At 46.1% G+C, this 23,622-nt stretch overlaps 1 protein-coding gene across 1 annotated transcript in view; it reads right to left on the minus strand.

The window, feature by feature from the left end:
- ryr2a (ryanodine receptor 2a (cardiac)) overlaps positions 1-23,622 on the minus strand; it is a 321,872-nt gene that overhangs the window by 106,942 nt on the left and 191,308 nt on the right. The window contains exons 42-62 of the mRNA XM_034107043.2: positions 23,189-23,294; positions 22,733-22,876; positions 22,503-22,630; positions 21,629-21,774; positions 21,045-21,159; positions 20,487-20,619; positions 15,181-15,284; positions 14,276-14,411; positions 13,923-14,109; positions 13,718-13,826; positions 13,512-13,632; positions 13,155-13,324; positions 10,298-10,518; positions 9,837-9,927; positions 9,340-9,480; positions 2,927-3,090; positions 2,640-2,718; positions 2,425-2,514; positions 1,441-1,578; positions 1,149-1,226; positions 881-956 (exon numbers count right to left, since the gene is read on the minus strand). Coding sequence (XP_033962934.1) covers positions 881-956; positions 1,149-1,226; positions 1,441-1,578; positions 2,425-2,514; positions 2,640-2,718; positions 2,927-3,090; positions 9,340-9,480; positions 9,837-9,927; positions 10,298-10,518; positions 13,155-13,324; positions 13,512-13,632; positions 13,718-13,826; positions 13,923-14,109; positions 14,276-14,411; positions 15,181-15,284; positions 20,487-20,619; positions 21,045-21,159; positions 21,629-21,774; positions 22,503-22,630; positions 22,733-22,876; positions 23,189-23,294 — 2,677 coding nt within the window. The remainder of the gene's footprint in view (positions 1-880; positions 957-1,148; positions 1,227-1,440; positions 1,579-2,424; positions 2,515-2,639; positions 2,719-2,926; positions 3,091-9,339; positions 9,481-9,836; positions 9,928-10,297; positions 10,519-13,154; positions 13,325-13,511; positions 13,633-13,717; positions 13,827-13,922; positions 14,110-14,275; positions 14,412-15,180; positions 15,285-20,486; positions 20,620-21,044; positions 21,160-21,628; positions 21,775-22,502; positions 22,631-22,732; positions 22,877-23,188; positions 23,295-23,622) is intronic.

Below are 23,622 nucleotides of genomic sequence, written 5' to 3' on the forward strand. Positions count from 1 at the left end.
CGATACCAAAAACTCACGGTACGATAATATCGAGATAAAAAGTCCACGGTACGATATTTATTGCGATATTGACAAATAAAGAAAAAAAATGTGAATTAGTTTTTCTTTATTAAATAATAAATCTGATTTGTACAGCATTTTAGTAGGATAGTAGTATTTTAAAGTGTATAATAATCAGACCCTGCAATAGAATAAATCAAGTTTCACTTTAGTTTTTCAAGCAACTCAACTCTAACTCACTCACTCACTCAGCAAGGTTATCTTTTAGGAATATGAGCATGTCCACATTTCCAGGTAGAAGCTGGGATGTTTGGGCGTTTACAATATCCCCTGCTGTGGAAACAACTCTCTTGCTTGGTACTGATGTTGCTGGGACAGAGAGATATGCTTTGGCCATGGGTGACAGCAGTGGGTCAAACTGTGCATTGTCTCTCCACCACTTCAAAAACAATACCGTGTTCGCCAAGAAGGTGAGGCTTATTGACAGGGCGAGATATACATATACTGTTGGTACTTGTCCATGTCTCTAGGTATGTACATTTAGCCCTGTAAATACGATGTTCTTTTGTGTTCTGTTGTTTTATGTTCATGTTGTAACCTACTTGCTGCCATGTTGGACAGGTCTCCCTTGAAAAAGAGATCGATGATCGCAATGGGACCATCTGGTTAAATAAAGTTTAAAAAAAAGAAATTATTTAAAAAAAAATCGTGGTAGATTTTGTCAGTCTCACGACGGTAACCATGAGAGGGAGGTTTAGCTCAGAGATTCAAACTGTTTTGAATGATTTGTTGTGTTTTCAGGAATAACATAACGTGGGTGGTGATGGCAGAACATAAAAGGTTTGTTAAATGTATTGACTTGGTGTTGTGTTATATCCACCTTTGGCTTCCAGCTCCATTTTCTTTTTCCTGGCCCAGATATTATGATAATTCTCTGCAAGCAGCTCTGCCATAGCCTGGAGAAACAATGTTAAACACATGACTCTGTTACGCTAAACATATTTCTGAAACTATCCAACCACAATATCTGAGAGTTTCTATACTGCCGTCAGCACTCTGCATACTATTCCTCAGTTCTGACCCGCCCAGTGCTCACAGATTCACACGTTTCTCTTTATGACCAATCGTGTTGTGTGACAGTAACCTACCTGCATGTCTCTGGACAGTGTCACATTGCTCATATCGATGGGCCTGGGGCTGAAAGCTGGAGCTCCTTCAAAAGACAGCTGTGGAAGACACATTATATTGATGTCCCTTTTTCATACTATATTACCCTGTGGCTTGTTATTTGTTTACAATCCCTTTACTAGAAGTATTTTACAGTTCAATAGATCTGTGCTAGTGTACATGTCATCATGATATCTGTCCCAACCCAGAGATATGTATTATGTATAATGTGTGTGTGTGTGCGTGCGTGCGTGCGTGCGTGTGTGTGTGCACCTGGCTGGCCTGTGATATCCTCCTGGACTTATTGTGCAGGCTGGCAGGGTCCCCTTCTCTGATCCTGTCGATGCTCCAGCCCCACGACAGCATGGTCTTCAGAGACTCTCTGACTGAACAGAAGTACGCCTCTTTATCCTGCAAGATTACAACCACACTTAAGACCAGAGCTGGCAGCGAATCATGCCTCGAAAAATAATTTCACCCGCAAAATTGCAATAAACCACAACATGCTGCAAGCTATCAACCTAAAGGTGAGTGCAAAGCGTGAATTATACAGTCATTCCTTGCATTTATTCATAACATATTAGTTTAAGGATATTTGTAAACGCATACAGTTGCTCGCTCTGGAGTAAGACAGACTTCTCACTTATCTGCAAGTCTGAAAAAAACCCTCAAATGCATGCCATTGCAGTCTGTGAAGGGTAAATAATACATTTGACATTAGCGGTTAAGGGTTTAATTTGGTGTTTTGGTTAACGTTAGATGTTAATAGGTGTTACTCACCAAAAAGGGCGTATCCTTCAGCTCTAATAAATGTGTTGCATGTAAATTATTCCCCATTAAACGTTTGATGTGCCAATGTTTAAAATCTGCATTATTTGCATTCATGTTAGCTTTCCATTCGTCAACATTGTATCACCTGTGGATGTGCATGAAATAAACAAACAGCGACCCACTCATGTAAACATGTAACCATAGCACTACTGCAGGTTGTAATATGGGCAAGTTAGGTTGTCTGAAGGTAAGGCTTGTGTCAGTGGCCGAAATCTGACTAGTTTACACCTAAACTATTCTGGGTATCCAGACTCATGCTAGGATAGTGACCGATGATAGACCAGAAGAAGGAACACGAGCTGACACTGAACTTGAGAGCTTCTCTGAATTGTGCAAGCTTTTGTGGGACAGGTCCGGCTCAGTCAGTGATACTGTGTTGTGACACTGCTGAGCACAAGGCTACCTGTGTAGACAGACTGTACCCACCTTATCAGAAATGCCTTTGTAAGGTTTCAGTAGAGGGTGGCTCTTGGAGATTTCACATATCTGTTCTGCATATGACCAGCCATTGGAAAACTAGGAGATACATAAGAGACATTTTAAAATGCATTAAATGTTTATATTATAATTTCGGAGATGTCAGTAGGTTTATTGCACTTTGGTCTACTATATCATTAGTTATTGTTTTGTCTGCTCCTTACCCTTTCTATACACCACTTCTCATGGTTGTGCTCTGCATATCTGGTTATAAAATAGTCAAGTTTCTCTGGGACAGTCACACTGAGGAAGACAGAAAACAAAGGAAAACACATTCAAATATATGGGGTCACCTGCAAGCAAAGTCAGGAAAAGTATAATATTAAATTATTGGTTCCTTTTATTACTTTTTTGACAAAAAAACATAATATTTGGGAGCTTATTTATTTGAAACGAGTGGATATGCTCAGAGAAAACGTAAGAAAATGAAGTTAATAAATGTGTGTTATACCTGGTGGTGTCAGCAGGCTGTGGGGTGAAGTTTCCCTCTGAGTCCATGGACGACTGTTTCTCCATCATGGCCATGTAGTTAGACTCCATGTAGTCGGGGGGGAGAGCTCCAGCCACCGCACTGAGACACGGCAGCGCCAGCTTAAACAGCTCCTGGTCATACCGCTGTGTCAACACATGTAAAACAGTTTGCTGTTTAAACACACTCACAGACAACACGACGAGCCTATCTGTTGATGTAAAAACATATACAGTATGCTGTTCTAAATGTATGCTCATGGTTAGATTATTGCATTTAGTTTAGGTCCCTTTAGATAAAAGTGTCAGCTATATGTGTGCACCCGGTGCATCTAGACCGGGTGACGACAATACCTATTGACGCAGCAACCACTGTAAGGTATATTCTTGTTTAATTACACTTCTCTGTTTCATTGATTCTACTCTGTATAATTGTTCTGTAGTTATTGTAGCTAAAACGGCGCTTTTGAGAGATTTTAAATCTCAGATCTGATCACGTGAACCTGTTACACTGGTCTCAGTGGGTCACACGTCTCAAGCCTGCATTACAATATAGGCAGGGCCACTCAGCTGTCGCCCATCAGCCGTAGAGAGTTAACTAATTAGAGGGGCGTGGCACCACAGCTGTGAGAACTCAACAATCAGGCGTCCATTTAGGCAGCTCTTTCCTTGAGCGTCAGACAGCCGAAGACTGACAAAGACATTGGAGTCCTGCGCGAGTAAGACTGACAAAGACATTGGAGTCCTGCGGGAGTAAGACTGACAAAGACATTGGAGTCCTGCAGGAGTAAGACTGACAAAGACATTGGAGTCCTGCGGGAGTAAGACTGACAAAGACATTGGAGTCCTGCGGGAGTAAGACTGACAAAGACATTGGAGTCCTGCGGGAGTAAGACTGACAAAGACATTGGAGTCCTGCAGGAGTAAGACTGACAAAGACATTGGAGTCCTGCAGGAGTAAGACTGACAAAGACATTGGAGTCCTGCAGGAGTAAGACTGACAAAGACATTGGAGTCCTGCAGGAGTAAGACTGACAAAGACTAGTGATGGCGAGATGAAGCCTTATGAAGCTTTGAAGCTTTCCAGCCAATTGGTTCGCAAAAGGGTTCATCTCATGAGGCTTCATCATGGGCTTCATTTGAACACAAACCCCCCTGTTGGTCAAAGTGTGTAAAACAGGCAGATTGGACATCTCAACAGTGTGCTCTATCTCATACCGAGTTCCCAATGAGTAAAGCCTTAGAATAACTCTAAACAACGAACATTAAATCATATTTTCATGTTAACAATATTGTATTTATTCCAGTTGAATGATTGTGATTGAAAAGCCTAAGGAGGCTGGTACACATTGCAAAGAGGGATTTGTATTCCTTAATAATATTCATAAATGTAACCATGTAGTAGCCTGAGAAAGGCTAAACCATATCAAAGAATACATTTATTAACTACATTATCTCATTTAGCTGTAGCTTTTATAAACAACAACAAATACGTATTGGGCAGTCATTGAACCAGGGACCCTGCGGTCGTGAGTCAACTGCTTTCCAGCTGAGCCACAGCACACACATTAAATCTTCCTGAAAACATTGACACATATGTATTCCTGTATTTATTCATTTATTTGTTTATGTTTTTATTCCTACATTTATTTATGCTTGCATCCATTTATAGGCTACTTATTGACATGTTCCAACCTATGTAAGTGAGGGTCTCTCTTGATTCCATCGTGTCACCGGGCCCGGGTACAGGAGGGGTAATATGGTTCTTATTATACATCCAGGTATTATGAGTGTTGTGGTTCAGCGGTTCAACCGATCTGAATGGCTTCCTGAAGCAGTCACGTGGTATCGACAGGCAGCGAGGCTTCGTTTGTCATCGGTGACGTCACTGGCCCAAAACGATACAAGCCTCGATACATGCTTCACAAAAAGCTTCGGGGATTACTCGACACACGCTCCGAAGCCTCGGCGCAATACGTAACATCACTAACAAAGACATTGGAGTCCTGCTGGAGTAAGACTGACAAAGACATTGGAGTCCTGCGCGAGTAAGACTGACAAAGACATTGGAGTCCTGCTGGAGTAAGACTGACAAAGACATTGGAGTCCTGCGCGAGTAAGACTGACAAAGACATTGGAGTCCTGCGCGAGTAAGACTGACAAAGACATTGGAGTCCTGCGGGAGTAAGACTGACAAAGACATTGGAGTCCTGCGCGAGTAAGACTGACAAAGACATTGGAGTCCTGCGGGAATAAGACTGACAAAGACATTGGAGTCCTGCGCGAGTAAGACTGACAAAGACATTGGAGTCCTGCGGGAGTAAGACTGACAAAGACATTGGAGTCCTGCGCGAGTAAGACTGACAAAGACATTGGAGTCCTGCGCGAGTAAGACTGACAAAGACATTGGAGTCCTGCTGGAGTAAGACTGACAAAGACATTGGAGTCCTGCGCGAGTAAGACTGACAAAGACATTGGAGTCCTGCGCGAGTAAGACTGACAAAGACATTGGAGTCCTGCGGGAGTAAGACTGACAAAGACATTGGAGTCCTGCGCGAGTAAGACTGACAAAGACATTGGAGTCCTGCGGGAATAAGACTGACAAAGACATTGGAGTCCTGCGCGAGTAAGACTGACAAAGACATTGGAGTCCTGCGGGAGTAAGACTGACAAAGACATTGGAGTCCTGCGGGAGTAAGACTGACAAAGACATTGGAGTCCTGCGCGAGTAAGACTGACAAAGACATTGGAGTCCTGCTGGAGTAAGACTGACAAAGACATTGGAGTCCTGCTGGAGTCACGAGGGTGGCAAAGAGGAGGCAAATCCTACTCTGATTGAGCTATTTACCGCATGGTGTCTTATTTTCTTTTCTTTAGCTTTCTAGCCCTCATGCTATAATCATATGTATTTTCTCCATTCCTGTTCATGTGTCTTCTCGCAATTATCACTGGCCCCGTGTATCTCCTAATCGCTATAACCGGCCCGCTCTCGTCTATCCCACATGCTCCACTGAGATCCAGCATCTAGTTTCAGGCGGCCTGTGGAACTGCCAGTCAGCTGTTCCTAAGGCTGACTTCATCTCTGGCTACGCCTCCCTGCAGTCTCTGGATGTCCTTGCTCTCACTGAGACGTGGATGACTCCATCCAACACATCCACCCCAGCAGCTCTCTCCACAGCATATTCCTTCTCCCATACACCCAGACCCACTGGCAGAGGAGGGGGCACTGGTCTCCTGCTCTCTCCCAAATGGAGCTTTTCCCTCTTCACGCTACCTAACTTCACTCCTTCCACCTTTGAATTCCATGCCGTCACAGTAACCCATCATATACAATGAACCATTGTTGTTCTCTACCGTCCACCAGACGCCTTGGGGGACTTCTTGGAGGAATTGGATAATCTCCTCTCACACATCCCTGAAACTGGCCCTCCCGCTGTACTTCTCGGAGACTTCAACCTCCAGACGGGGAAGATAGACGAACTAACATCTCTGTTAACCGCCTTTGCTTTCTCACTGTCTCCGTCCCCACCAACTCATAAAGCTGGCAGTGTCCTTGATCTCATATTCTCAAGGAACTGCTCTACTTCTAACCTCTCTGTAAACCCGCTCCACACATCCGATCACTTCTTCATTTCATTCTCTCTACCCCTTTCCAAACATAACAAACTAGTCTCTTCTCATCCTGCACCTGTCCGCCGTAACCTCCGTTCCCTCTCCCCCTCTACCTTTGCCTCATCGGTGCTCTCAGCCCTCCCTTCCTCTGACTCGTTCCAACTCCTGCCTCCAAACTATGCTGCAGAAACTCTCCTCTCTACTCTCTCATCCTCTCTGGACTCTCTCTGTCCTCTCACATCTCGGCAGGCTCGTCAGTCCCCTCCTGCTCCCTGGCTAAATGACGCACTGCGTGCTAATAGAACCGTCCTTAGGGCAGCAGAGCGGAAACGGTGGACATCCAAACACCACGACGACCTCCTAACCTATCAGGCTCTCCTCTCCTCTTTCTCTGCTTCGATCTCTCAGGCAAAAAGCACTTTCTTTCAAGATAAGATCCAATCTTCCTATTCCAATCCCAAAAAACTATTTTCCATCTTCTCCTCCCTCTTGGACCCTCCCCCCTCCTCACTTCTGTCAAGCGACTTTGTTAACCACTTTGAAAAAAAGGTTGATAATATTCGCTCTTCTTTTTCTGACTCACCTCTACTCACCGCTGGGTCACCAGACCCTCCTTTCACCCACACACTGACCTCCCTTTCCCCTCTCTCTCCAAGTGAGGTTCTTACCCTCATTACCTCTGCCCGCCCTACCACCTGTCCTCTGAACCCTATCCTTTCAGACTATCGCTCCTGATATTCTACCATTTCTCACCCATTTCATCAACACTTCTCTAACTTCTGGTCACTTTCCAAACAGTCTCAAGGAGGCAAGAGTAAACCCTCTCCTAAAGAAACCCACTCTCAACCCGTCTGATGTTATAAACTACAGGCCTGTCTCTCTCCTCCCGTTCCTGTCTAAAACACTTGAACGTGCTGTCTTTAAACAACTCTCCTGTTATCTCCATCAGAACAACCTTCTGGATCCGCACCAGTCTGGTTTCAAGGCAGGTCACTCCACAGAAACTGCTCTCATTGCTGTCACTGAGGAACTGCACACACACTGCTAAAGCAGCCTCCCTCTCCTCTGTCATCATCCTGTTGGACCTGTCTGCTGCATTCGACACGGTGAATCATCAGATCCTCCTTCGCACTCTCCAAGAACTTGGAGTTTCAGGCTCTGCACTTTCCCTCCTCACCTCATACCTCAAAGACCGTACCTACAGGGTAACTTGGAGAGGGTCCGAGTCCGACCCTTGTCAATTAACTACAGGGGTCCCTCAGGGCTCTGTTCTTGGTCCCCTCCTCTTCTCCCTGTACAGAAACTCGCTCGGATCTGTCATTAGCCCGCATGGTTTTTCATACCACTGCTACGCTGACGACACCCAATTAATTCTGTCCTTTCCCCGCTCAGAGACCCAGGTCGTCGCACGCATCTCTGCTTGTCTAGCTGACATCTCTCAGTGGCTGTCCGCTCATCACCTCAAGCTCAACTTTGACAAGACTGAAGTGCTTTTCCTTCCGGGAAAAGATTGTCCCACTCTTGACCTGACTATCAACATCGGCACCTCTGTTGTTTCCCCGAACCAGACTGCAAGGAATCTGGGTGTGACCCTAGATAACAACCTGTCCTTCACTGCAAACATCGCTGCTACAACCCGCTGCTGCAGATACACGCTTTACAACATCAGGAGGATGCGTCCCCAGCTGACCCAGAAAGCCACGCAGGTTCTGGTCCAGGCTCTCGTCACCTCACGCCTAGACTACTGCAACTCCCTCCTGGCTGGTCTACCTGCATGTGCCATCCGACCTCTGCAGCTCATCCAGAATGCAGCAGCTCGTCTGGTCTTCAACCTTCCTACATGTTCCCACACCACTCCGCTCCTCCGCTCCCTCCACTGGCTTCCGGTAACTGCTCGAATCCACTTCAAGACACTGGTACTTGCGTACCATGCTGCGAATGGATCTGGCCCTTCCTACATCCAGGACATGGTTAAACTGTACACCCCAGCGCGTGCACTACGCTCTGCATCAGCCAAACGACTCGATGCACCCTCGCTGCGAGGGGGACCCAAGTTCCCATCAGCAAAAACACGTGGGTTTTCTATCCTGGCTCCAAAATGGTGGAATGAGCTCCCCATTGACATCAGGACAGCAGAAAGCTTACACACCTTCCGGCGCAGACTGAAAACTCATCTCTTTTGACTCCACTTCGAGCGATAGAATTACTTACAAGGAACTGCTAACAGAGCACTTATATACTAATAAAGGACTGGCTTATCTATAGCCAGTTGAGTAGCACTTGAAATGCTTGGCTCTATGAAACCTGATGTACTTGTACACACTGATTCTGTTTTTTTCAAGGTTGTGTCTTCCTGGTCGAATGTACTTATTGTAAGTCGCTTTGGATAAAAGCGTCAGCTAAATGCAATGTAATGTATATGAAATCACATGTGTGCAAGATATGAGCATTGTCTACTTTTGTATAGATGAAAAAGGTGCTTTTTCAAAAATGAATAACCTAGCTAAATAACTTGAAGGCACTACAACTACTGTCAATGATCAAAAGGCAGCAAGAAAGTTCTCATACTAATACACATACTAGATTTGGTTTAGAGTTTCTGGCATTTATAAATGTCTGCTGTTTAAAAAGCTGTTTAATGTTGTAATGTCATCTGTATAGCTGAATGATTTTTGTCAGGTTTGAAATATTACCCTGATGATGTCATAGGGATGTCAGCAGGGTTTCCTCTGCTTTGTGTCGGAGACTAATCTATTAAGAAATAGGCCTGATCTAGAGCCTCACCTTGAGAGACAGAGCATCAAAGATTCCCCAGAAGAGTTTCCTGGAGAGGTGGAGCTCTTCATCTGATGCTGCTCCGAAGCTGCCCCAGCCCCCCGCCAGGCAGTAATACTTCCAACAACGCTCGTAGTGATTGGTCAACAGCTGGGTGAAGTTAAGAGGACTTTTATTAACCGTATGCTACCATGTTCAATTAAACAGTGCAGAAGAGGGCACAAATTCACTCAAATCAAATGTTTTAATACATCTGAAATAAGAGATGCTGGAGCAAAGGAAAACAAAATGATTGTGTTGTTGATTGATATATAAATCCCATCAATTATATGGGAATACAAATATGTTTTGTGAGTGGTTGTCAAAAAATATCAAATACACTTTTCCTTTATACTACCGTCATCACAATGTCATGTTGGAGTGGAGAATCTTCTCTGGCTTTTTGTGAAGGTCTGAGCTCAGGTAACCTTCAACACGCAGCGAGAGACCTGCAATATGTATCTTACCTTCAGAGGCATCTTGGTGTGTTCATTGAGCAGAGGAACGTCAAACACCAGCCTCCTCAGCAGATGCTGCATCATCGAAGGCCTCAGCTTTCTGCACATTATTAGGACGACATATACCATCTATCATTTGTTTAAAGGTGGGGGAGGTAAGTTTCAGAAACCGGCTCGAGATACACTTTTTGTTATATTCTATGGAATGCTCTTAACATCCCGATAGCAATGAATATCTAAACTGGATGGCCTCCCTGCCTGTCAGCCTTCCATCGCGGCACAAACTTATCTCGTGCCCTCATTGGTCATGTGCGCGTTCGTGTGTGTTGGAGGAGGGGCTCTGTGAGGAAGTGGCAGATTTTCTCCAGTTGTGTATTTTCAAATTCTAGCGATCTCGAGCCGGTTTCTCAAACTTACCTACCCCACCTTTAAGTACCCGTAAGAGTTAGTTACTCTGTGTTAGTTCGTACCCGCAGGCAGCCAGCAGACACTCCTCAATGGCGTCCCTCTGGGCCTTGGTGAGGCAGCAGCCTTTGGACAGGCGGTAGACGGTGTGGAGGAGGGAGTCGATGAGCGAGGCGAACGGCTCCGTTCCCGCAAACAGAGGAGCACATTTAGTGAGGAGGGGCAACACGGCTGTGCACAGATACCTGTTGAGGGCCAAGGCCATGTCTGTGGCACTGAGAGCAACCTGACACAAAGACAGAGACAGGAGAAGAGGGGAAAGATGGAGAACAGAATATATTAGTGTGTGATCAAGTACTGTGTAAAAAATATGCATTATAAGCAGTGGCGGACTGAGACAATCATTTGTGCCTGGAGTTTGGCGCCGGCTGCTGGAGTGAAGGGAGGCGCTCGGCCGGAGGCCAGACAGCTGATCGGAATCAGGTCATCAGTCACTGAATAAAAGCATGTGGTAACCTGGTTCTGGTCGGTCTTGCAGTAGGCTGGATCCTGGAAGGTCGCCAAAGGACCTGTGAAGGTTCCCACACGGGCAACCTGTGTTGTGTACTGTGTTTCGGTGCTAATAAACGCCTGTGTTCAACCCAAACCCTGCTCTTTCCGTCCCTCTTTGAACCCTGTGTGAGCGGAGAGGCTCACAATGTGTTAATCCTTAAAAACGCACTTGTAATACCCAAATCACAGCACATACAGACGATCAAGGATAGACACACAAACCAACAAGCTTACACTTTAAAAAAGATAATAAGACACTCAGTTCAAATGTTGAAAGGATAATCTTCTCTTCGAGCATTCGGCTTATCAAAAGAACAGTTAAGATATCCAAACGTTTCCATGACTTTTTACATTTCCATCACAACGTCCTTGCACTCAGGCTAAAGAAAGAAACTAATGTGCACTCACTGAATACATTATCTGGCACGTTTATGGACAGATTGATAGTCACGATTATTTTTGATTAACATTTAGATCATGATTATATATCCTGATTATTCATTGGTGTAGGTGTAAATATTTTGAAGACCTGTTGAATGTATTCTGAGAGGCCCGTCAACTCATTTCTGTTCTCTATTGCCATCTCTGGCCATTGGTTAAGTTGAAAGCAGGCCACAAAAAAAAGACCATCAGACCACCAGGACATGTCCTATTTCTCCAAGAGCCAGTCTGAAGCCCAGTTCTAACTAGAAAATGCATTTCCTGCAGAAAATGCGTGCGAATGTAAACTGTGAACATGTATGGCTTTAGCTGAAAATGCAGAAAAAGCTGAATATGTTATTAGCTGAATGGTAGCTGCTTTTAGCTACAACAATGCAGAAAAAGCTTAATATTGAAAAGAAAAGGTTTAAAAAAGGTATAAACAACAACATGTCAGCCTTGATGTCCTGAAATAGCTGAATAATGTAATAGTTGAATGGTTTCTGCAGCTGAAAATAGGCTGAAGGAGTTAAATATCAGATGTAAGTTGTAGTAAATGAATTTGTATTAAGATGAAAAAAGAAAGTCAAAAGGCTTGGGAAAGCAGCAGAATATTTGAACTGCAAACTTTTTGACTAAAACCATACGTCACCAATAATGTATAAAATATGTGTAACCTGTTGAAGTCAGTATGAAGTCTATCAGACAGAAAAGAATAGGCTGAGACAGTCTGTTAAAGTCCAGTCTGTCAGTGTTTGTTTCTGTTCCTGAGCACCCAATCAGAACACCTGTGTGTGTGTCCAGAGATCAGAGACAACCAACTGCAGCACTGCGTCCCATAAGAATGCATTGACTTGTATATCTGACCATTTTGCCACCTGTTCAAAAACTATGGAGAGAGAGAGAGAGAGAGAGAATGCTCTGATGACGTCACTCACGTGTGTGTGGCTCCAATCTGCCCAGCAACACCATGACAACCAACTGCAGCACTGAGTCCCATAAGAATGCATTGAGGATTATATCTGACTATTTTGCCAGCTGTTCAAAAACTATGGCTCTTATCAAAAAATGAGCAGACCGTGAGCATCAGGGAACCCCAATGAACTGAAATATGTTGTTTATTTTGGTTTTGTTTGTACAATGTGGAGATGGGAGCAGTTTGTCTAAAGTGTACTTCTCCCTGCTCTGAAGAAAGATCTGGAACAATTTAACAAGGGAATCAATTGGGAACTAGCTGGACTTTTTGTCACTTCATGCCCTCAAGAGGCATTTTGTTTAATATTTTGTCTTAATCTTTTTTTATTTTCCAACCTAGGAGAGGTTTTCCTACGTTTTTCATGAATAAATATGTCTGAGGAGTGTAGGGTTTGGGAAGTATGGCAAGTTTAAAACATTTTTGGGGGAGAATTTCAGGCACTGCTGCACTCTGTTTTGAGATCAAAGCACTCTAGAGTTAACGAGCTGCTCCATCAACTCCAATGTTAAGATCTGGAAAAGGCCTCTCTACCAAGCTCCAAACTAAGTTCAATATCTCAAAAAGTTGAAAAGATATCAAAATTATTTTTATACAAATGTTATAGCTGAAGGTATTGTGATCATTTGAAAGTTGGAATGAAGTGTCTGGCTGAAATTATGTGGAAGAAGATGCATTTGGCGCAAAGTGTAGGTAAAGTGGATTTGAAGGCATCTCCCATTGACTTCAATGTTAAAAAAAGAGTTTAAAAAGCTGAATATTTCAAAAGGTATGAAATATTTTTAAAAAGTTGAAGGTTTCCCATCGATTCCTGAACAGGCTGAATAGTTTAATATTTGAATGGTTTCTGTAGTTGAAAATAAGCTGATTAATGTAAACAGCATTCCACTAATGGCAGTGGGATAAAAGAGGAGCGATGTGTTACTAACTGAACGCCACCCTACACTGAGGTGTTACACTCCACACTCCACACTCACAGTGTCCAGAGAGGCAGCAGCTCTCAGGTCTGGTAAGAAGCAGACCTCCAGCAGGTGCAGCAGGAAGTGTTGATCCTCTATACCGTAGACTCTGTCCAGGAACAGGACCATGGCTGCTTTATGGTCCGGACAGAAACCAGCCGACATGTCTGGCTCCACCACATGCCCATCTGTTCCGGCAGAGGCACACACACACACAAACACACAATCACACACACAGACAAGACTGAAGTCAAGATGTAAGATCAACTTAATCACTCCTTTTTATTTGTGATTGCATATTTGTATCCTAGAACATATTTGAAATCAGGACGTTGGGCATGTCGGATGCAGTCCAGCTGGGTTTGGTTTGCTTACCTTTAGCCAGGTTGGGCATCGAGAAGGGAATACTGATGACCCCCACCAGGTCCTCGATGGGAATCAGAGACCGCAGGATGGCTCTGATACGGATTGCTTCACCTTTACCAGCATGGATTAACTGATACACAATGGGAACATGTGTGTGAGCATCTACTGTATGAGTCTGTGTGTGTGAGTGTGTGTTTGTGTGTATTGTCACTCACATGCATCTCTGGAGCACAGCGGCCCAGCAGGTCAATGAGAGCAGCATAGAAGGTCATGATGGCATTCCCCATGTGGATGGTATCATCTTCCTCTTCCTCCAGCACGTCACTGCCACACACACACACACACGGTAATATAGTATGTTTTGTATCTAAAGTCTCGTTATCTGATACTATGAGAGCAAAGGAGTCCATGTTGTCTTACAGTGACTTGCTGCTCTCAGATGTAGGAGAGGGACCGTCTCTGGAGAGATCCTGAGAGATCTTGATGGCTTCCTCCATCGCTGCCAACAACCCATCACCTCCTTCTCCTCGAAGGGCGGGACCAAAACATTCTGGTCGGCGAATCAGAAGCCTCACCACAACGTTGGCATTCTCCTCCACACTTTCACCTGGCAGCAGAACAGGAGAGATGTTCATGACAACATACTTTGTGCCAAGCATCCTACACACACACACGCATTCAGGGACACAGAGGTACAACAGTTCCTTGCTGCTTACACTTGACTGCTAATATAGTCTTCGATAAGAAAAGGGACTTCTGGGTAGAAAACTCACCGTTACAGAAGACAGCGAAGCGGAGGAAGTCTAGGTAGCGTTCCCCCTCCACAGGGTTCCAGCCGATGTCAGGGTATCCGTTACGCACCAGCATCAAGCAGCTCTGCAGCCCACAGCCGGCCAGGTACTGCACCACCTGCACAGGGAGACCGGGCTTACACATTAACCGTCTCTGCATTTAAAATACATTTCATTGATTTCTTTATCAGATTAGTAGTTTACTGCACAGACAGTGCTTTTATAAAACATCTCACATAAAGACAACAACTATGTTTCCGTCACAATTGTATGTGAGGTGACAGGGAACGCTCTGGAAGCCCTTAAAGCAAGTGAGAGGAAAATAAACGAGATGATCGATTTCCTAAGTCTGAAATGAAACCGGTAAAAAGTAGTCATGGTAATCTTTCTGAGTTTCTTCATTTGTATTTGTTTCATCTGAGATGTGGGGTTGGATAATAACACAGAGTGTCTTCTGAAATAAGAAGCGTGTGTGTGTGTACAGTATATACATGTGTGTGTGTGTGTGTGTGTGTGTGTGTGTGTGTGTGTGTGTGTGTGTGTGTGTGTGTGTGGTGTGTGTGTGTGTGTGTGTGTGTGTGTGTGTGTGTGTGTGTGTGTGTGTGTGTGTGTACATGTGTGTGTGAGTGTGTGTGTGTGTGTGTGTGTGTGTGTGTGTGTGTGTGTGTGTGTGTGTGTGTGTGTGTGTGTGTGTGTGTGTGTGTGTGTATACATGTGTGTGTGTGTGTGTGTGTGTGTGTGTGTGTGTGTGTGTGTGTGTGTGTGTGTGTGTGTGTGTGTGTGTGTGTGTGTGTGTGTGTGTGTGTGTGTGTGTGTGTGTGTGTGTGTGTGTGTGTGTGTGTGTGTGTGTGTGTGTGTATACATGTGTGAGTGTGTGCACACCTCACCTTCTCCAGGTCTGGCTCTCTCAAAGCCAGGGCCAGTTCATTATTATCCATGACTGATGCTGCAGCCACATCCAGAGGAGTAGACCCTCGCATGGAAGGAGAGGCTGAGGGGGGGGGAGGGAAAGACAAGGAGAGGGGAGGGGAAGACAAGGAGAGGGGAGGGGAAGACAAGGAGAGGGGAGGGGAAGAGAAGGGAGATCACAGAAGGGAAGTGAAGGGAAATGTAACATAAATATAAATACAACTAAGAGTATAAAGAGTCTATTAGCAATACAACAACATAGTCTGTTCCTGGATACGGCACTGTGGGACACGCAGGTCGTCTGTGAGACAATAAGCTGTGGGACACGCAGGTCGTCTGTGAGACAATAAGCTGTGGGACACGCAGGTCGTCTGTGAGACAATAAGCTGTGGGACACGCAGGTCGTCTGTGAGACAATAAGCTGTGGGACACGCAGGTCGTCTGTGAGACAATAAGCTGTGGGACACGCAGGTCGTCTGTGAGACAATACGCTGTGGGACACGCAGGTCGTCTGTGAGACAATACGCTGTGGGACACGCAGGTCGTCTGTGAGACAATAAGCTGTGGGACACGCAGGTCGTCTGAGACAATAAGCTGTGGGACACGCAGGTCGTCTGTGAGACAATAAGCTGTGGGACACGCAGGTCGTCTGTGAGACAATAAGCTGTGGGACACGCAGGTCGTCTGTGAGACAATAAGCTGTGGGACACGCAGGTTGTCTGAGACAATAAGCTGTGGGACACGCAGGTCGTCTGTGAGACAATAAGCTGTGGGACACGCAGGTTGTCTGAGACAATAAGCTGTGGGACACGCAGGTCGTCTGTGAGACAATAAGCTGTGGGACACGCAGGTTGTCTGTGAGACAATAAGCTGTGGGACACGCAGGTTGTCTGTGAGACAATAAGCTGTGGGACACGCAGGTCGTCTGAGACAATAAGCTGTGGGACACGCAGGTCGTCTGTGAGACAATAAGCTGTGGGACACGCAGGTTGTCTGTGAGACAATAAGCTGTGGGACACGCAGGTCGTCTGTGAGACAATAAGCTGTGGGACACGCAGGTCGTCTGAGACAATAAGCTGTGGGACACGCAGGTCGTCTGTGAGACAATAAGCTGTGGGACACGCAGGTCGTCTGTGAGACAATAAGCTGTGGGACACGCAGGTCGTCTGAGACAATAAGCTGTGGGACACGCAGGTCGTCTGTGAGACAATAAGCTGTGGGACACGCAGGTCGTCTCTGAGACAATAAGCTGTGGGACACGCAGGTTGTCTAAGACAATAAGCTGTGGGACACGCAGGTCGTCTGAGACAATACGCTGTGGGACACGCAGGTCGTCTGTGAGACAATAAGCTGTGGGACACGCAGGTCGTCTGAGACAATAAGCTGTGGGACACGCAGGTCGTCTGTGAGACAATAAGCTGTGGGACACGCAGGTCGTCTCTGAGACAATAAGCTGTGGGACACGCAGGTCGTCTGTGAGACAATAAGCTGTGGGACACGCAGGTTGTCTGTGAGACAATAAGCTGTGGGACACGCAGGTTGTCTGTGAGACAATAAGCTGTGGGACACGCAGGTCGTCTGAGACAATACGCTGTGGGACACGCAGGTTGTCTGAGACAATAAGCTGTGGGACACGCAGGTTGTCTGAGACAATAAGCTGTGGGACACGCAGGTCGTCTCTGAGACAATAAGCTGTGGGACACGCAGGTCGTCTGTGAGACAATAAGCTGTGGGACACGCAGGTCGTCTGTGAGACAATAAGCTGTGGGACACGCAGGTCGTCTCTGAGACAATAAGCTGTGGGACACGCAGGTCGTCTCTGAGACAATAAGCTGTGGGACACGCAGGTCGTCTGTGAGACAATAAGCTGTGGGACACGCAGGTCGTCTGAGACAATAAGCTGTGGGACACGCAGGTTGTCTGAGACAATAAGCTGTGGGACACGCAGGTCGTCTGAGACAATAAGCTGTGGGACACGCAGGTCGTCTGTGAGACAATAAGCTGTGGGACACGCAGGTCGTCTGAGACAATAAGCTGTGGGACACGCAGGTTGTCTGTGAGACAATAAGCTGTGGGACACGCAGGTTGTCTGAGACAATAAGCTGTGGGACACGCAGGTCGTCTGTGAGACAATAAGCTGTGGGACACGCAGGTCGTCTGAGACAATAAGCTGTGGGACACGCAGGTTGTCTGTGAGACAATAAGCTGTGGGACACGCAGGTCGTCTGAGACAATAAGCTGTGGGACACGCAGGTCGTCTGTGAGACAATAAGCTGTGGGACACGCAGGTCGTCTGAGACAATAAGCTGTGGGACACGCAGGTTGTCTGTGAGACAATAAGCTGTGGGACACGCAGGTCGTCTGTGAGACAATAAGCTGTGGGACACGCAGGTTGTCTGTGAGACAATAAGCTGTGGGACACGCAGGTCGTCTGTGAGACAATACGCTGTGGGACACGCAGGTCGTCTGAGACAATACGCTGTGGGACACGCAGGTCGTCTGTGAGACAATAAGCTGTGGGACACGCAGGTCGTCTGAGACAATACGCTGTGGGACACGCAGGTTGTCTGTGAGACAATAAGCTGTGGGACACGCAGGTCGTCTGAGACAATAAGCTGTGGGACACGCAGGTTGTCTGTGAGACAATAAGCTGTGGGACACGCAGGTCGTCTGTGAGACAATAAGCTGTGGGACACGCAGGTTGTCTGTGAGACAATAAGCTGTGGGACACGCAGGTTGTCTGAGACAATAAGCTGTGGGACACGCAGGTCGTCTGTGAGACAATAAGCTGTGGGACACGCAGGTCGTCTGTGAGACAATAAGCTGTGGGACACGCAGGTCGTCTGAGACAATAAGCTGTGGGACACGCAGGTCGTCTGAGACAATAAGCTGTGGGACACGCAGGTTGTCTGTGAGACAATAAGCTGTGGGACACGCAGGTCGTCTGTGAGACAATAAGCTGTGGGACACGCAGGTTGTCTGTGAGACAATAAGCTGTGGGACACGCAGGTTGTCTGAGACAATAAGCTGTGGGACACGCAGGTCGTCTGAGACAATAAGCTGTGGGACACGCAGGTCGTCTGAGAGACAATAAGCTGTGGGACACGCAGGTCGTCTGAGAGACAATAAGCTGTGGGACACGCAGGTCAGGTCGTCTGAGACAATAAGCTGTGGGACACGCAGGTCGTCTGTGAGACAATAAGCTGTGGGACACGCAGGTCGTCTGTGAGACAATAAGCTGTGGGACACGCAGGTCGTCTGTGAGACAATAAGCTGTGGGACACGCAGGTCGTCTGTGAGACAATAAGCTGTGGGACACGCAGGTCGTCTGTGAGACAATAAGCTGTGGGACACGCAGGTCGTCTGAGACAATAAGCTGTGGGACACGCAGGTTGTCTGTGAGACAATAAGCTGTGGGACACGCAGGTCGTCTGTGAGACAATACGCTGTGGGACACGCAGGTCGTCTGAGAGACAATAAGCTGTGGGACACGCAGGTTGTCTGAGACAATAAGCTGTGGGACACGCAGGTTGTCTGTGAGACAATAAGCTGTGGGACACGCAGGTCGTCTGTGAGACAATACGCTGTGGGACACGCAGGTCGTCTGAGAGACAATAAGCTGTGGGACACGCAGGTTGTCTGAGACAATAAGCTGTGGGACACGCAGGTCGTCTGTGAGACAATAAGCTGTGGGACACGCAGGTCGTCTGTGAGACAATACGCTGTGGGACACGCAGGTCGTCTGAGACAATAAGCTGTGGGACACGCAGGTTGTCTGTGAGACAATAAGCTGTGGGACACGCAGGTCAGGTCGTCTGAGACAATAAGCTGTGGGACACGCAGGTCGTCTGTGAGACAATAAGCTGTGGGACACGCAGGTCGTCTGTGAGACAATAAGCTGTGGGACACGCAGGTCGTCTGAGAGACAATAAGCTGTGGGACACGCAGGTTGTCTGAGACAATAAGCTGTGGGACACGCAGGTCGTCTGTGAGACAATAAGCTGTGGGACACGCAGGTCGTCTGTGAGACAATACGCTGTGGGACACGCAGGTCGTCTGTGAGACAATACGCTGTGGGACACGCAGGTCGTCTGAGAGACAATAAGCTGTGGGACACGCAGGTCGTCTGTGAGACAATACGCTGTGGGACACGCAGGTCGTCTGTGAGACAATACGCTGTGGGACACGCAGGTCGTCTGTGAGACAATACGCTGTGGGACACGCAGGTCGTCTGTGAGACAATACGCTGTGGGACACGCAGGTCGTCTGTGAGACAATACGCTGTGGGACAGATGAGGTCTCTCAAAGTGTCCATGACCTTGCCAGGAAACAGCTCACAGCTTCTCTTGGTGCACACGTGAACACGCTGGGAGAACCGCAGTGTGGAAGGAGTGAGAATCAGCACCAAGCATCCTTTGAAGGTGACTTGTGCATGTGTCACATGCAGGCGCCACATGCTGCTGGCAGTATGCAGATATACACCGCACTGCGTGAGTCACAGAGTAGAACATATGTTCCTGTATGATATCGTCAACATGTCAATGGTTAGATTAGTACATGAATCACAACCATGTACAGTATTTCTGTATTCAAAGATGTACTGTTAGTATGCAAAACAACTCAGTATATATATATATATAAATATGTATATATACATCCTCTGTAAGAAGAGGTGAAACCACCAATTGGAAGGCAGGAACTGGCTTGGGGAGAAGCGGGATTGGAAGCAGCTGCCAGAGTCCAAATGTGTATATTAGTGATAATGTTTGTGCTACATTAAAGTGTTCTGCAGAGCAGATTGGTGTTTGATATCTGCACGACCTACAGGACACCTAACTGCATCGAGTTCTGAGTCTGTGTTACTGGACTCTCTGCTGTGAATCTGAAACATTGTCTCAGTTATGATGTGTGTATACATGGTGTGCATGTGTGTTGTGCGTCAGGTGTGTTGTGCGTCAGGTGTGTTGTGCGTCATGTGTGTTGTGCGTCAGGTGTGTTGTGCGTCAGGTGTGTTGTGCGTCAGGTGTGTTGTGCGTCAGGTGTGTTGTGCGTCATGTGTGTTGTGCGTCAGGTGTGTTGTGCGTCAGGTGTGTTGTGCGCCAGGTGTGTTGTGCGTCAGGTGTGTTGTGCGTCATGTGTGTTGTGCGTCAGGTGTGTTGTGCGTCAGGTGTGTTGTGCGTCAGGTGTGTTGTGCGTCAGGTGTGTTGTGCTTCAGGTGTGTTGTGCGTCAGGTGGGTATATGCACACACTGACTCCGTGTGACCTCACAGAAGCCCTTGCTCACCGAGGCCTACGCTGCTGTTCTCCAGCAGGTAGCTGAGGTGGTCGAACATGGCCTTCTGGTTCTGCCGGCTGATGCGACAGAAGTAACAGAGGAAACGACAACAGTTGGCCACCATTTTAGGAAAGGTGATGTCCTGCAAAAGACAGATGTGCGTCAGACCAACTTCCTGCTGCAATGGGAACCAATCACATTACTCTGGACATGTTGCAGATCTCCCATCAATGCTACTTCTTTACAAAAACATGATTATAACATTAACATTTATTGTATTTCTTAATTTTATAATAAAATAAATAGTTTTAGTAATAGTTCTATATTTGTTCCACATAACTCCTCTTGCTGTGTACATATGCACCATTACACATTCAAGCTGAACCCTGTTATGTCTTATGGTAATCAGGCTGATTCTGATGTGCTCCATAACATGTTGTAATCATTTTGAGAATTCATTTAAATGTTAAATGCTCAATCAGATACAGATGAACAGTTTAATTAGAAGAATGACGTTTGACATTTACAGAAGATAAAAATGTGTGGTGATCCAGACACACGTCATACCTTGGAGTCTCCTCCGCTGAGCACGTTGACCATGACCTCCATGACGGTCTCGTGCATCCCCAGAGCTCTCATCAGGTTGGGGTGCTGGTAGAACACCTTGTTGTTCATGATGTCCCTGCAGAGGAGGAGGAGCCGGTTTGTAATCTGAATACTATGGTGCGATGACGTATTCTGGAAGGCTAACGCGCAAGTTAGCATCACAAGCCGTGTGATGTTTCTAATCCATTTTGGTCTATTGAAGAAAATAAGATCTTTGGCAAACACACGTTTACGATATGTCCACGACAGGTCAGCGTAATGCCACTCATGTTCTTGTGTTATTTCATATTTTGGACAATTGTTAGTAAGGCTTTGGACATTCACCCGTGGTGTATTTACTGACGTAGTTCATATTGTAGTAGAACACTTGAAATCTCTTCAGCTTGTGTTGACCACAGGTCTGATTTCAGGCATCTCGCCAACACAAATCACTTTAAAAAAAAGAATGTGGGACCAGGGAAACACATGAGGGGAATGTTAACTGTAAACACATTCATGTTGTATTGTCATGAGAACCAGAAGCAGTGGTGAGCAGCCTGTCTCACCCCAGCCCTCTGATCATCAGCTTCTCCTCCTCTCGGCCCATCCGGACACTCAGGAGAGACCTGATCTGCCCCAGAGCGGCCAACAGGGTGATGGTGTCCTCGATGGACACCGAGTTTATGGTGTAGGTCTTAGGGAGCGCCCGCACCTACACACATAAGGACAGTCATATCTTTAAACATGTCTAAGGTTAACTAACATCCTCTAACTAACTGAGCACTGCTGGATACTGTAGAAGAGCAGCTATTGAGTAGAGAGAATGTTCTTTCATTGACTTTCAACCATTGAACTCTCTTATGTTCGTGTGACACATACTTGCTGAGGACACTTCTTCAATGTTTCCCTACTGTATCGCTCTGAGTGAAATAGCTATTGGTCATGTTATTAAATGAATGCCAACTTTGTTTGTATTTGTTGTATAAAGGTAAAAAAAGCAAGATTTGGTTTCTATGACATCTAATTGATTCGTATCGGTCCCACTGGAGTTAACTGCAAATTAAACTATATCCACACCGAGTCATTGGTTATTACACAATAGACATTCTACACAAGTTATAAGTCCAAGCCACATTTTTAAAGGTGATCAATGTTTTCCGATGAAATATAAATATTACTTATATAAAACAAATAGATTGCAGTTGATGTATTTGTATGTTCATCTGTTGGCGTTATAGTACATGAGGCTGATCTTATGATTAAATCAGATGTTTCTACATGTTGTATTTATAAGACAACTAAAGAAGAAGAAAAAGGACAACAATGTACTTAAACAGTCAGCCCCAAGTTGCCCCACATGTGACATTCTTTAATATGACCGTAATACCAGGGTCTGGTTTAGCTTCCCTTACAGAAGAACACCCACTGGCACCAACCTACCTGTCCTCCGATACCGTCATACTGCCGGTGCAGCAGGACGAACATGGCTCTGACCAGCTCTGGATCCTCGATCACCGACTCCTGAGCCCAGCGGACCATGGTGTCTGAGATCAGCTGCTGCAGTGTGCCTGCAGACACAGCAAGGCGCTGTTAGGGAACTGTTGGGCCATATCAGAACATATGATTCTCCTTTTGCTGCTGTGTGTGTTTCAGCTGTGCAGTGCACTCACTGGGTTTCCTTTCCTTCTTCTCCTCTGGCAGGTTGGCCATCTTCTTCTTCAGGTAGGCCACTTTCTCCACCAACGACATGAGCCGACCCCGGATGGTGAAGTCACTCTCACTATTTATCCCCGTCTCGTCATCCAGTTCTTTCCCTGAGAAGATGGATCAGCTATTACCCTTCTTGGTCTGTGTGGCTCCCTGGACCTTCTGATGATCTGAATGTTTGGTTCATTGTTTTTAAAGCAAGTCGAAGTGAAATGCTCTTTGAAACTATGGGTATTTGTACATGTTGATAAGTATGTAAATGTAGCTTGTAAATATGTTGTATGATATCCTCTATTGTTTTATGTTTCATGTGGAACCTAATTGCTGCAGGTCTCCCTTGAACAAGAGATCTACGATCTCAATGGGAGAAATCTGGATAAATAAAGGTTTGAAATGAGAAGGTGAAGCTGAGAGGTTACCACAGTGTCTCATCAGGTCTTCATGAAAGTCCAGCAGCTGTTCTCTGATGTATTCAGGACAGGGACACTCCTGCTTCTCATCCTTGAAGTTCAGAAGCATGTTGATCTGCAGAAACACATGCAGGCGTGACTATGATACAAGACATGTTTGATAAATACAACAACTATAGTTCTGACAAGCAGACAGGAATAGCAGCACACAAGCTACCCCTGAGCAGCTGTGGGCGGGGCAGCAGAAAGGCGTACTGAGCCACCTGGAGGGAAGACCCACCAAAGCTATATTTAGAATCTTTTCACAGCTTTACCTCGCAGTCAGAGAGTCATTTTAAACTAGGAACTGATACCGCTATATCTATATATGCTCTCTTTAAAGCCAATAGACTCCACTGAAAGATACAGTTGAGTTGCTGGTCTCCCGCTGCTCAGATGGTTTA

The sequence above is a fragment of the Pseudochaenichthys georgianus genome, chromosome 19 (assembly GCF_902827115.2).
Source record: "Pseudochaenichthys georgianus chromosome 19, fPseGeo1.2, whole genome shotgun sequence".
In the NCBI taxonomy this organism is placed as follows: Eukaryota; Metazoa; Chordata; class Actinopteri; order Perciformes; family Channichthyidae; genus Pseudochaenichthys; species Pseudochaenichthys georgianus.